Here is a 15,255-nt window from a genome sequence, read left to right on the forward strand (position 1 = left end):
TACAGCTGGAATATTGCTGAGTGCGGCGTTAAACAACAAACCAACAACAACACTCACATTCCCAAGCATACCAACCCATCCAACCCACCCACTAATGCATTTAAGCACTCACTCACCCATCCACCCACGCACTCACTCAACTAGCTCAAATGTTTCTGAAAATTTGGCTACATAATGTTCGCGGCGCGGCAGATAAGTGTGTGATCGTTCATGTAATTCGCATCCACCCTTGATAAGCATCACCTCGATGATGTCATTGAGCGCTACTGTTCTGGTAGGGCGACGCTCTGATGGCCTCGTAGGTCACCGGGGGCGTCTCAGTCATGCCTTCGTAGGTACTTGTTTCTCCTTCGTCACCAGCTGCAGATGTAAATGCCACAATTGCTGCATTTGCTAATATTTCCTTTTCTTATCATTACAATAAACCTTTGTACTGTCTTCCAACAAGTGTTACATTTATTTCACAGGATATAAAACAAAATAGTAAAATGATCACTAAATCGTGCTGTGTTATAAGGACAGCACAGTATTATACAACGTAGTATGATAAGAGTAGGTGTATGCATTTTTGATAACTGTGAAATATCACCTGATAATGAAAATCTACCTTTTGTATTTTCATATATCTTTAGCTGTGAGTAATGGGATTTGTCTGACTCCTCCTTCTTCAAGCTTGAATCTTGTTGTGGTCCATTGACATGATCTGAAGTGACATGGCCATTGTATAACATAAATGCATACTTGAGTGGATTTTTGACTGAGTTGTACATTATTGTTGTAAATTGTTTGACATGCATGCAATGACCTTTATTTGTAAACGTTTGGTCACTGCAATACTGACAAGTGAAGCTGCTGTGCACATACCTAAGGAAGAATACCCAATGTTGTCCATTTCTGCGATCTCATGACTTCTGCTGCTACAATAAAAAATATCATGTTCGGTTATTTAAAGTGCAGAAAGAGACGATCATTTTGTTCAACAGTTTACTTTACTTAACGAATTTATACCATATTATTAAATGGATTATTTCATGTTTTATCATGTGTATACATTACCTTTCTCGCGAAGCAGTTTCTGAAAATATAACAAAATAACTAGTATGCAGGTCGTATGCTGTATCTAATCTAGTGCCGCAGATACTAATGTCAGTTTACTCCGAGAAATCTTCAATTAGCTTAACCTAATGACATTGTTTGTAGATAATACGGTACTTATGGATTATACACACAGACGGATTTTGTGGCTGCCTAACTACTCAAATTAATCATAATACAGTGACATATCTGGTCCAGACACACTTATTTACTAAATGCTGTAACAAAGCTGAAATATTGCTGAGGGCAGCGATAACCAACCAATGTACAAACAAGGCACACTGAAGAACAATGCTGAGTTAACGTGCTTCCCGTGGCCGGCCTGACTGCTGAATAAGCTTCTGTCCATACAATATGGACAAACATTACAATGTCATAACAAAACGACAGCACGTTTGGTATGTCTATGTTAATAAGGCTGTACGGTCTACGGAAATAATTGGGAGATATGTCTAGACAAATGTGTCAGTGGCCTTGTGAGACCAGCCTACTTTCATGTTATTAGCCTTGAGTTAGAATCAAAATATAAAACATGATCAGAACGAGTATAATTTAAACAGATGTCTGAACTGAAACAGGTCTATATACTAAATAATGCTGATTTGGTTTCATAACTGGAACTACATGAGTATATAGCTTTACGGTTATGCTGTCTATGAATGTAACATGTAAAGTACTGAGGTGTGTGATGGCTTAACGTTTTGAATCTACCGCTGATGACATATTTTCTGTTTTACACAATTTCTGAAAAAACACAGTTGGTCTTATCTGAAGATATTTACCAATTTACTTTTTAACAATAACATGCATTAATATGTTAAATTAAAGATACATTTATGTATGAACATGATCATAACTTTTATTCACTGTGTCTTTTGAATGTAAATATTAGTTCAGCAATCCTACTCGTAACACTGCGACTGGTTAGCATTATATACTGGTCGATGATTAAAGTTTTCTTTAGATACCTCTATGACTGTTTCCAATTCGGAACCCTTTTCTGTATAGCAGCATTAGAACAATTCCTTCAATGAGTAAGGTAAGGAGAAGGGTTCCTATCGCAGTTCCAGCAAGTATTCCACTATTAACAGCCTCGAGATCTTTGGTATCGGTTGGAACTGCAAGAGTATTAAAACGGTTTATGAAACAATACAGATCTGATAGGAATGTATTAAATGATCATCACTGTTTTATGAAGAGCAACACAGCTTGTTTATAATCGGTCATTATACACATAAAAGTCGTTTTTATTATGAAAATATTTCCCACAGTGTTAACTGGATATGATGCTGTGATATCGTTTTTGTTTTTCAAGTTATGTTGCAATTCTATGCCTTTCGTAAAAACAACTTTTTAATTGTTTTATAAGCATTCATAATCACGCTTTCAAGATAAAACTTCGAAAAAGTGCAAAAGAAACAGTTACCTCCATCAGTCTTAGTTTCCACATAGACGTATGCCCTGTGTGAAGGTAGATACTCATTTCGAGCATGTAGCCGGAATATGTAAGTAGTTCCTGGTGTCAAGCCACTCACTTCCACCACCATCATCTTGTCAGTGTCATCATAGATATTGTACACAGACCATGTAGTGGAACAATACTGCCGATACTCAACCACAAATGTCTGGGGGTGTCCTCCATTGAACTCAGGTTGCCATGATAACCATAAAGACGATGCTGTGGCGTTTCCACTTGTTCTAAAGCGTGTTGGTGTCTCAGGAGAGTCTGATACATGTAAATACAAGAATCATGATATACGTTGTGAATGCATGGATACCAGAATGAAGTGCTGACCCCTCCTATTATTACACCAAATGTGTATAACGCTAGTACTTCTACGACGTTGTCCCTTGTAAAACTTCAGTCCCTGAAGTCCTATTGTTTGATGTTAGTATGAAATATTCTTGAAGAATGTCTTGATAAAATGGATTTATATCAAAAATAAATAAATTACTAAATGAACAATAAGACACTAATTGAATAAAGGAAAACCATCCATCAAACACGTTGTTTTTCAGCTAAAACTTAAACCCGAAAAAATGGATACCAAAATAAACTGCTGATCCCTCCCATTATTACACCAAGTGTTCAAACGGCGTTCGAAAAAATGTAAAATGTCAGTCCCCGAAGTCCTATGTTTTATGTTTGTATGAAATACTCTCGAGGTAGGCCTAGATATAATAGATTTATATCAGTACTCAAAAACGTACCTTCATACACTATGTTAATTGTGTATGACACTGACCCGTCGATACCATTGTCCACTGTAAGACTGTAGTCCCCAAAGTCCTGCTGTTGTAGGTTAGTAAGGTGTAGTCTGGCAGTGACCGAGATGGCGGAGACAGGGATGGAGGAACCAGTGAGGTCCTGGCTGGTGCTGGTGGTTCTACTCCAGGTGAATATAGGAGGGGGGTAGGCCAGGACTGACACAGTCACATTCAAGTTACCACCCAGTTTAGAGGCGTACTTGAGTTCCTTGGACACTGATTCATCTAGTCGAGGAGAACCTAATAGAAATAGAAGCTCACAATGGAAAGTGAAGTTTATTACAAAAATATGAACATCCTCTGCACCTTGAAATAAATAACTTTCAATATCGGTCGTGTAAACATATCACAATTTTCTTTATATTCCTTGGGCAGAATAATATCCATCTTTTACGTTGTTTATGCAATAATTGTAGGTATCAATGTGCTTACATCTAACAATCAATTCCACCTTTCTTGTTACCATTTCGCCAGTCATAAGTTTATTGTCAGCTGTGCAAGTGTAGTTTCCTCTGTCTCTGCAATCTGCCGTCCAGTTGTGATATACCACGAGAGCTTTGTCGATCGTCTTTAATTCACTGCTCCCGTTCATCAGCTTGATGGTCGATGCTGGGTTACTGTCTACTCGACATCCTAGGTTCACAGATGCAGTCTCCTCCACGGTCACTTTGTTGCTTCTTGAGTTAATTGTGAATGTGTTTATGATGGGTGGGTCTGGAATCGTTGAAATATCAGACGTTGAACATAAGCAAACTGATAGCTGTACATAAATACATTCATGTAATACAACACTTCATACACTTAACATATCCAACAAACCATAGTGTGTGCACATATAAAGTGTAACGTTAAAGTTGCTTTATGATACATATGTATTCGTACATTGCACCAATTTGGGGAATCGAAACTTGGTCTTCGGCGTGACGAGCAATCGCCTTAGCATCATGCTGATATTGTGTGTTTTTAAGTGAACTTATCCATTGGTGTATTCCTCTAAACAAATTACTGAATGAGCATGCTATCCTGACACAATAAGCAGTCAGTCAGTTCAACCTTAAGCTCAACTTCCTCTTTATCCCAAACGTAAATGCAAACAACAAATGCACGGCTGCTTAGCACTTGCACAGCGTTCTTATATATATTTATTTGAAAGCAGCACTGTTTAAAGGGAATATTATGCATAACTTTTTGCAAGTGAATATACAATCACAAAAGTACTTCACAGTTGTACTGGCATATTTTTCTTACTGGACATTTTTTTATTTCAAATCGACAAATCTATCTTCTCTAGATGAAACAAGCAGCAAGCGATTGCAGCAACCTGATACGATAAAAAACGTATGCCAACAGAAAACATTAACATTAACAAAAATAAAACCTGATCCAGTAACGTAATATGTTCATAAATGTAAGTGTTCTCTCACTGTTCACTGCCTGAACGGATCTTTCCATTTGGACAAACACTGCTACTCACACTGCACATCAACGTGGAACTGCCCAATGGCTGATCCTGTTTGTGGTTGTCCGCCTGCTGGTGTGAGAGTGTTGGATGCTGTACAGTTGTAGACACCTGATGCTGTCCTGATGATGCTGGTGATGTTGAGGACAGGGCCACTAGAACTGTAGCCTGGTCCTGTCCACCTGTAGTTTGTAAAAGTGGGGTTGCCGTGGACGGTGTAGCTGTTGCAGTTGATGTGTAGTGCTGTTGTCTCTGTCACAGGGGACGTGGATGGAACTCCTGACATGGATGGGCCGTCTGGACAAGTACAAGTATGTTTATGGCTAAACTTATTCAAGCGCAAATGCATTTTCCAAAATACACACTGCCATGCTTTTAGCCCCATATCACATCTGGTCCAGATTTGGAAACATAATCGGAGTTATAATAATCATCATTGGGATGCTCAATCCAAACGAAACTCTTTTCGAAAGTCAAACTACATCAATCTTCAACGCAAGGTTATGATGTCGGTGCTATGCACAAGTCTAATCATACGGTTTGCATGCACGTTGATATAAGTATTGGATAAAAACTCAATTTTACCTACAATAATTAAACCAACAGTAAGTGTGAAGACATATGCTGACACTGACAACACACTGAATAACATATACCCTTCAAAGTGTGTCGAAACATCAATAAGTATGGTGACTAAGAAAGTACATGCATTATTCAAACACTTTCTTATTGCAGATCTACTGTCACTTCCCGTAGTCAGATCTCATTACAGATGTCCCCCACAGGGTTTGGGGTGTTGATAGCTCTGCACACATATGTCCAGTATTCTAACAATGATACTTACACTGCACATCTACTGTCATCTCCATAGACTCAGAGCGTGGTAAAGCTGTCCTCCCACAAGGACTGAGGGTGTTGGTAGCTGTACACACATATGTCCAGAATTCTAACAATGACACTTACACTGCACATCCACTGTCATCTCCCTAGACTCAGAGCGTGGTAAAGCTGTCCCCCAACAAGGACTGAGGGTGTTGGTAGCTGTACACACATATGTCCCTGCCTGTGATCTCTGTATGTTACTGATGGTCAGAGTAGATCCAGTCTGAGGAGTAAAGCTGCTGTCATCTTTCTGTGTCCATCTCACAGCTGCTGCAGGTTTGGAGTCCACAGAGCAGGTCACAGTCAGGGTCTGTGTCTCGATCAAAGTTTGGGAGCTGGGAACTGAGACATTGGGTGGGTCTGAAAATTATAAAGCAACGTACACAATAAACTTGAGTAAGTAATTGCCACTTTTCTGATAAATAAATAAATGACACTGTTGGAAGAATCATACAGGCTACAGGAATGTAAATATTCATTCTACTTAATTCTCAAGATACAAATACATGTGGTCAACACGCGTCTTCTGTGTTCCTAACGAAACGTGTTTAATCAAATGTAGTTTACAATATCGATTCAGATTGTTAAAACAGATGAAAAACATGTTTCATAAGGATTTAATAGCAATTAGCAATTGCCTGGCTGAACAGGGCATTGAAAGATGAATGGTCAATCGAAAGAGGAATTCAAAGGACGCATTTACTGGACATACAGGCATTCGTCATTATTAAAAACTCTACTCATCGCTGACTAGTCAAGAAGCTTGCTTCCGTAATTTAATCATGTTTAAAAGCAATTTAGACTAAGAACTGACGTTCTGATATTTGGACATTTCGATGCTGTTTTAAGAATAATTAAAAGTGGAATTTCTCACACTGTACATCAACACCAATCCCTGGAGAACTTGATGTCCCCACTGAGTTCCTGGCAGCACACGTGTAGTTCCCTGCACTGCCCCTGGTGACAGGACTCAGGCTGTACATGCTGCTTGTTGCTGACGGGATACTGGATCCATCCCTTGTCCAGCTGTATGACGTCACTGTCGGGTTAGCTGCCGTCACTTGGCATGTCAGTTGGACATTCTGTTGACCGACATACACTCTGTATGGCCGACATCTTGCCTCTAGGTTGACATCAGGTGCATCTGTGTACAGATAAAGTAGAGTATACGAACAGACAGCGGCTGTCGACCTACATAGATTCTGTATGGCCGACAGCCTGAGGATGCTACCTCTTGATTGATACAATTACACTTTTTAAATTTCATGTATGAGGGTACAAATATTGAGTGAAAAAACTGTCTGTTAATTGCATTGGAGTGATTGTGTAAGTCTAATTCCTCATTGTACATGGCTATTATCTAAATATGGCACTATATACGTGACAGCGGTTCGACATAATTGCTATACACGGCTTTTTAAGTCACATTTTCTAAATGAAGTCTATCTAATAACCTTATATGTTAGCTTCCCTCATAGTTCACTTACAATACACGGTGACTGTGAGTGTTAGAGCACTGGACGTCACCCCAGTGGCCGTGTTGACAGCAGTACAGATGTAGTCTCCTGTCTGGTTCCTGGTAATGCTGGTCAGACTGAGTGTCCTACTGCTTGCGACTGTCAATGCCCCTTTCGTCCAGGTGTAGCTGCAGGGTTTACACGTGGCGGAGCAGTCCACAGTGAGCGAAGGGGTGACAGCTTCTGTCACTATCTGAGGGGATGACTTGTCCAGTGTCATGTTGTTGAATGGCCCATCTGTTATAGTAAAGGTTTCGGGAAATTGATAACTGCTTTACAACAAATCATTACTCTTTGATTAAAGAAATAAGTATCCCCCTTAAACCATATTTCCTGTTTGTTGTGAGTTCTCGTCCTTATGGGATTGGTATAAGGATCAGATAATCATCCAATGCAGTTGTGAAGGGATATTTATCTTTCACAATATCAAAGATTGGTTGTTTAGTGCATGTGAGCGAGCTTTGACTGTGTAAGTAGGTGTCCGCTGTGTAAAACAAGAGTCTGCACAATATAGTCTTCATTAAAATGAAATATAGTTGAGGACTCCTGGACCTGATATTGTCTGATAGCATGTAAAATTATATATGATTAGACACGATGACATGGTCAGACAGACTATACATTGAAACCAACCAATGCACTTGATGACCTGATGAAATAACATCATATGTTAATGAATGTCTGACTAATTTAAGGACACGTGTTGTGGAATCAATTTATGCATCTATGAAAGTTTACAACAAGTTCTGCCAATAGAGGTTTATATTATGCAATAAAAGTATTGTTAGTGGACAAAGAAGGTATCCAACAACTTTAATCGTTACATATATGTACAATACATACAGTGCTATGGAATGGCACTTTATTATACTTAAAATAATTGCAATATGAGACTGCTGTGGTTCGATCGCCCGACTGCGTCCTATCAAAATATGCTACTTGTTACCGTGGCTAGTATTCAGTAAAACGGGTGAAAAAAGAGGACTGGTCGCCTCGGCGTCAGTATAATGAGTCTGAGTGGTGTGTCCATGGTAAACTGAAGTGGGTTAGCACTATACAACCACATTAATCCCGACTAGTACAACCGGCAACGCAGGTGCTTGCACATTGCCGTGTAAGTGCATTAATCTTGTTTGTCAGCACACAGGGGTTTCAGCAAAACAGTTATATCACGGCGACAACCCAGAAGTGATAGAGGGCATTTTACTAACATATTGTTCAAAGCCGCATAAAACCAATCTCACTCACTCATTCATCAGATGGAAATAGCTAATGTTCGTATAGTTCACCGGTTTGTTTACAATATGTTATTTACAAATGAAGAATACACACTGCATGCAGACAGGTGCCTCTGGCAATGTATTTTGTATCATCTGTGATGCTTGATATGACCATAAAGCACTGTTCAATGAACGTCACTGTTAATTATCATGTAGTACTCCCACTCTGCCTAATACGACTTAACATATCTACTATTTATAATAGTTGAAGTATACAGGCAGTGTCATGGAGGTCTGGGGACGTCCATGTTGTACACATCACTCACATTAACACTCACGACTGTGTTATACTTACAGTATACAGGCAGTGTCATGGAGGTCTGGGGATGTCCATGTTGTACACCTCACTCACATTAACACTCACGACTGTGTTATACTTACAGTATACAGGCAGTGATATGGAGGTCTGGGGATGTCCATGTTGTACACATCACTCACATTAACTCTCACGACCGTGTTATACTTACAGTATACAGGCAGTGACATGGAGGTCTGGGGATGTCCATGTTGTACACATCACTCACATTAACACTCACGACCGTGTTATACTTACAGTATACAGGCAGTGACATGGAGGTCTGGGGATGTCCATGTTGTACCCATCACTCACATTAACACTCATGACGGTGTTATACTTACAGTATACAGGCAGTGACATGGAGGTCTGGGGATGTCCATGTTGTACACATCACTCACATTAACACTCACGACTGTGTTATACTTACAGTATACAGGACGTGTCATGGAGGTCTGGGGATGACCATGTTGTACACATCACTCACATTAACACTCACGACTGTGTTATACTTACAGTATACAGGCAGTGACATGGAGGCCTGGGGACGTCCATGTTGTACACATCACTCACATTAACACTTACAGTATACAGGCAGTGTCATGGAGGTCTAGGGATGTCCATGTTGTACACATCACTCACATTAACACTCACGACTGTGTTATACTTACAGTATACAGGCAGTGACATGGAGGTCTGGGGATGTACATGTTGTACACCTCACTCACATTAACACTCACGACTGTGTTATACTTACAGTATACAGGCAGTTACATGGAGGCCTGGGGACGTCCATGTTGTACACATCACTCACATTAACACTTACAGTATACAGGCAGTGATATGGAGGTCTGGGGATGTCCATGTTGTACACCTCACTCACATTAACACTCACGACTGTGTTATACTTACAGTATACAGGCAGTGTCATGGATGTCTGGGGATGTCCATGTTCTACACATCGCTCACATTAACAGAAACGACTGTGTTATACTTACAGTATACAGGCAATGTCTTTGAGTCACTAGACTGTAGTCTCCGACACTCCCATCTGCCATCATCCATCAGACTGACACTGGTGATGTTTAGGTAGTACTCTCCGCTCTGTCCACTCACACAGCCACAGGTGAAGCCCTCCACTGGTGTGAACTGTGTACATGATGACACAATGACAGCACAGTCTTGTGTGCTGCCAGATACTGAGAATGTCATTAAACCCATTGTAGAAGTGTCATCTGTGACCGTGCATGTGAACTGAAACGTCTTGTCCAACACTGCATGGGAGGCAGATCCACTGAGGTTTACTGACAAACCTGAAAGTGCAACTTAAAATGTAATGGAATTGGTGATTGTGTATTTTCGTGTTTTGTTAAACTCACTCGATAGGTACCGATATGTGTTGAAGCATATGACAACGTTTCATTCACATTATTTGCAGTGGCGACAATGGAATCTTATTCACCCACTCCTACCCCTGCATGGATACACAGTTCTGGCCTACTTATGTTCGAGCTGTTGACTCTAACAACAAAACCACAGTAAGGTACACCCTGCCTGTTTAAATGTTTACTTGGAAATAGAAATACCAGTAAACACGGTTTGCCCCCACTTGTTATTCTGTTCAGATTAGTAGCACATATCAGACATTTTAACTGTTTAACAGTTTATCATTTTCAGGAGCATAACTCCTTATAGGTGTGAACATGCTTGTTGCGTTGCCTCCGAGTACGCGTACAGATTACAATTTTATAAAAGCAGCAAAGAGGGTTTGGATGATCCTGGCACAGTCAGGCTGATAAAAGCTTATCATCAGCTCAGGGCCCTAATCCCCTCTACACACAGCCAAGACAGCCCCGGCAGCGAATTGGACTTCTTCCTGGTCTTTTTGAAGAATGTGAAGACTCCGAACACTGCCGCCTTCTGCATTACCCAGATTGTCAGAAGGGATGTATTCCTGGCAACAAACCCGGGTACTCTCCCAATGTCACCGAGAACAATGGGAAGTTGGACAACTGGGTACTTGGGATACACACGTGACAATTCGATTGTGATGTCCGCATATTTGCCATGTTTTTTTCTGAATCATGTCAACCACATAAGTGTCAAAGGGGTCAGAACTTTCAAAGACATTCATGTTTTCATTGGATTTATCAAAAATGATAAGATAAGATTTATTGGCCTGGATACGTCTAAGGCTGTATACGGTCCTATTCCAAATTATTTTGAACTGATCATTTTCCAGGACGCCCCTTACATATTCTGGGTCGTACCATGGATGGGCCTCTGTGACCAAAAAATACAAGCATGGCGAAGACTGTTATAAAACAATCGAGCCAATATACTGTGCCAATATGCCAATCGTATGTGCAGTCACTCACCTGAACAGATGTGCAGCACCGCCAGCAGCAAGGAACACACTGAGGTGTAGTCCGACATGCCTGGTAGGGGAGTAATGAGGTGATTCAGCAATAATTCAGTAGATGATTCATAAATAAAAGCAACAAAAGTAATTCACAGAACTCGAGATAGTAATGATAGGAAAGCGATAAAGTAAATTTAAATATATAGATGCTGCTGTCCGTACCAAAATTGTATAAACCTGTATCTGTTGTAGGAGAATCACATATTTCGGATCAACTTGTAATGTAATGTACTCCTGTATTCCCAGACGCAATATAATGTTACTAGAATCTACAACTATGGCTGTGTATGTCGTCCTTACACGTGTGTGTGACAGCAGTATGAAACACACACAAGTTTTATTATCCAACTTCAAAATAACCTTCGGTGAAAATACGGTTTCTTTATTGGAACCTGTGTCAAATTTAAGTGTCGAAATGTACATTTTGTCAACAATAATGGTGTTGACGTCACCTGACATGAGTCTCGGTAACGTAAAAAATGATGAATTGTGCGTGAAATCACGTGTTTGGATTTGCTCTCAACGTAATCTTTAACATTAAAAACAAAATGACTGCTTCCTAACTATGATAGTTTGTTAATGTTTACATGGCTCTGATCTGAATTATGTTAGAGGTGTTTCAAGATTCTCAGCAAACCGTTACTCTCTGACCAAAGTAGTAATTATTATTCTCTGACTGTTCAAAACTCACTATTATGTCCTGTTCCTCTATTCCTCATAAAGGCTATCAGGGAAATGATACTGGCAAATCACACTAAAATACCCCATGTATCTATGAATTGGTTATATACAGCGGATATTGTACACTATCCACACACATATTGGTTACCCTCACATACGCGATACAAGATATACAGTTTATATCCAAATTGCAGTTTCCAACAGTATATCAAGAAACAGACACGCTGAGTAATCTATGCGTCTAAGGACTGAAACCCTGCGTAGTCGTGGGTGCTTGTGTAAACACATGGATATCTATTAGGGTGCAAAGGGAATTTTACTGAAGCAAACTAGGTCACAAAACCACAACAGTATACATTCTGTCTGACAGCTAATAACGTCAGCGCAGGCATATATATCAACCTGTCAAAGTTTTGATATGAGATCCAAATATGAAAAAAGCATGAATACAATATCCTGCTGGCTAACGTGACTGCAGTCAGTTTGCACAACAACAAAGACACGTACCTGGCATGTCACTGGGGGACTGTATGCTGCAGTGTTTGGAAGTCAACTGTAGCCACTTGTCTTATTACTTCCTGTTCGCAGTCGTAACGCGATCAACCACGACAACCGTGGGAAGATAGAATAACGTGAATGGTGAACTTGTTAACGCTAACGTTAAAGAATGTTGATACGAGTGAGTGAGTGAGTGAGTGAGTGAGTGAGTGAGTGAGTGAGTGGGTGGGTGGGTGAGATTTGAGTGAGTGAGTGAGTCACTGAGTGAGTCACTGAGTGAGTATATTGTTGATGGTACGTATTACGTAAGATTTTAATCACTATTGGTACTGAATTTCTTATCTCTCTCTGGGTTTGGTTGTGTGTCTTAAGGAATTATTTATTAGTATGAATAACCCACATATTAGTTTGACTACCTTACATAATTCATTTTTGAATATTTATTTAGATTGCATTAATTTCATTTTGATTGTCCAAGGTGTTAAAGATTTTGTCACGATAGACCTGTATCAAAGAATGAATTATGTTGAACAGAATGCATATATACCCTGTAGCATAGGACTCCTATTGATCCTTACACGACCATCAGAGCTTTCCAGATGAAACTTGGACTCCTCAATAAACAAAATACTGTCTTATCTTCTGAACATCTAATAATATCTTCACTTAGCGTGCCTGAAGGCGACCTGGGTACAAAATTGACCATATCTCTGGACATCGAGGACGGATGCTGTGCCTCCTCAACAGGTTGCGTACAGTTCTGCCAATAAGTAATCTAAACGAAGGAACTTTCCGAGATGTCAATATGGCAGTTTGGTGTCGATGCCGTAGATACACCAACTGAATATGGTTGTCTTGTTATTGTGACGTCACATAAAGAAAACTGACCCGTGCAGGTTTCCATAGGCCTGATACTGTGTTTTCATGAACATTAAGATGTCTGGCAACTTCGTTTTGCTCCGTTCCTGTCTGTAGCATATCACGGCATTACCTGGCATTGCGTAAGCGTTATTTACGGTTAAACAAAACTGTTTTGATGAGCATCTTATAGCTCACTGTCTGCTGTTCACATTCAAAAACCACGTATGTGAGCATCATGCTCCCAACAAACACCCAATCATTACAATGGTGCAACGTGCATGCATGTGCAAGTTGTGAATCACAACCTTTAAGTCGAACAGATGTCTCTATGAATATGCATTGAAAGATAAATGATGTAATTTAAAAATAAATAATTGGACTTATATAATTAACTTTATATGAAACACTGTTACTGTTTTCTCCCGTTGATATACATATGTCGTATGACATGATATACAAAGAAGACAACATGTGTAAGCCTCGGATCTTGACAATATTGGCGTCAACCAAGGTGACACATCGCCACCTAGTGCTACACTATGTTAACTGTTTATGTTCCGCATGATATCCACTACCAGTTGTATTCGTTTGTCAAGGAGCAAATTTAAAGAGAAGCATCGCTTCGATGCACAGTAAAATAATAACTGCAACTGATTCTTTCATCTTTGTTATGTGTATAAGAGAATGAATTAACGCCACGAGTAACCCACATATTACTATGGATATCTTGTACGATTCGGTTTTTTTTTATCCTTTTGTTTTGATTGTCCAAATTATGACATTTGTCACAAGAGCAGCGTCACTGAAACCATATACTCTGCTGCATTCACATGATGTTACGTCAGCAGGCGGTACATACGGAGCGTTAATAATGTTATTGCAGGTAAGCGAGCCTTGACTATCACATTTCATACTTGTGAGATATTTACACAATGACATATTGCATACAATGACATACACATATGACCCAAGTTCACTGCCTACACTATTGCTAGTTGAGACCTATCTGATATAACTTTCGTGTTGCTAGTTATGTAACCCTACCGACTGAAGATATTATAATAATATACATAGTTGCTTATTGGACACTGGCAGACACAGACCGTGGGATCAGTTCCTGTGCATATATTGGTGACTGAACACATCAGATAGGGAACTAGTTTGAGATGATATATTAAAAGCTAAACATTCAAATCAAAATATCAACCTTGTTTATGTTTGCGAACACGCGCGTGACAATAAACTCAAATTAAAATTATGAGTGTGACTTATGTTGGTGTTAATAATCGTGTAAATAACAGGTCTTGGACCCCATACAATGTGCTGCACATTCATGAGGGTGCACGTGGCTTGAAGTCAATCTCACATTTCATCCCTATTTTGTATTTGCTTTCTATTGAGAAAATGAGGGTGTTTGGAACTTTGTTGATTGTGAATGTGAATGGAATAAAAGGAATCATGTTCAAGAAACTGAAATTGCATATAATTATTTTCGCATCTGAATGATCACTGTTTTGTGCTTTAATTGATTGTAGCTATTTATTAGTTTAACAGTCAACCAGTGCACGTTGTTATTACATCTTGTATTAATCACTGTAACACATGTATAAACCTGTAAGGCAGACACAATAAGAGCTACGGCATCGCAGTCGACTCACGGGATCAGATTGTGATCATATTGAGCCAGGAGTAACAGTATTTTCTCTTTTACATCTCTTATTGTAGACACATGTCAATAATCCAGTGGAGACGTAATATGATCGTTCGTGATATGGCCTAATGTAGTAAATGTGAGTAACCGAGATTTCTATGCTTTGATTATCTGAACGCGAGACGAACAGTTCACTAAATGTCAAATTATAGCTTTCTACTCAAGGCCTCGTCTCTGAAGCGAATTGACAGTCCTGAGTCGGATAATTTCTTCCACACATGGGAGAATAAACGACGAGATATTTGTTTGATTGAGTGTTTCTAGGACGCAAACCAAAAATGTTGTG

At 39.6% G+C, this 15,255-nt stretch overlaps 1 protein-coding gene across 1 annotated transcript; it reads right to left on the reverse strand.

The window, feature by feature from the left end:
- Positions 1 to 206: 206 nt before the first annotated feature.
- LOC139457125 (neural cell adhesion molecule 1-like) lies at positions 207 to 11,232 on the reverse strand. Its single transcript, XM_071238556.1, has 14 exons — positions 11,175 to 11,232; positions 9,795 to 10,109; positions 7,192 to 7,458; positions 6,579 to 6,848; positions 5,786 to 6,064; positions 4,838 to 5,119; positions 3,796 to 4,077; positions 3,307 to 3,603; positions 2,522 to 2,821; positions 2,064 to 2,213; positions 1,057 to 1,075; positions 865 to 917; positions 608 to 703; positions 207 to 360 (listed from the first exon to the last, which is right to left on the reverse strand). The coding sequence occupies exons 1-14, from the start codon at positions 11,230 to 11,232 to the stop codon at positions 254 to 256; spliced, it is 2,775 nt and encodes a 924-aa protein (XP_071094657.1). The 3' UTR covers positions 207 to 253.
- Positions 11,233 to 15,255: the final 4,023 nt, after the last annotated feature.

The sequence above is a fragment of the Haliotis cracherodii genome, unplaced genomic scaffold (genome assembly GCF_022045235.1).
Source record: "Haliotis cracherodii isolate W230 unplaced genomic scaffold, xgHalCrac1.p SCAF_12, whole genome shotgun sequence".
Taxonomy (NCBI): domain Eukaryota; kingdom Metazoa; phylum Mollusca; class Gastropoda; order Lepetellida; family Haliotidae; genus Haliotis; species Haliotis cracherodii.

Coding starts and splice junctions, on each gene's coding strand:
- LOC139457125 (XM_071238556.1), bottom strand. CDS start 11,232: ATGTCGGACTACACCTCAGTGTGTTCCTTGCTGCTGGCGGTGCTGCAC. Junction 4,078..4,837: donor GTTCCACGTTGATGTGCAGT/GTGAGTAGCAGT, acceptor CAACGATTCCAG/ACCCACCCATCATAAACACA. Junction 704..864: donor CATTGGGTATTCTTCCTTAG/GTATGTGCACAG, acceptor ATGTCACTTCAG/ATCATGTCAATGGACCACAA.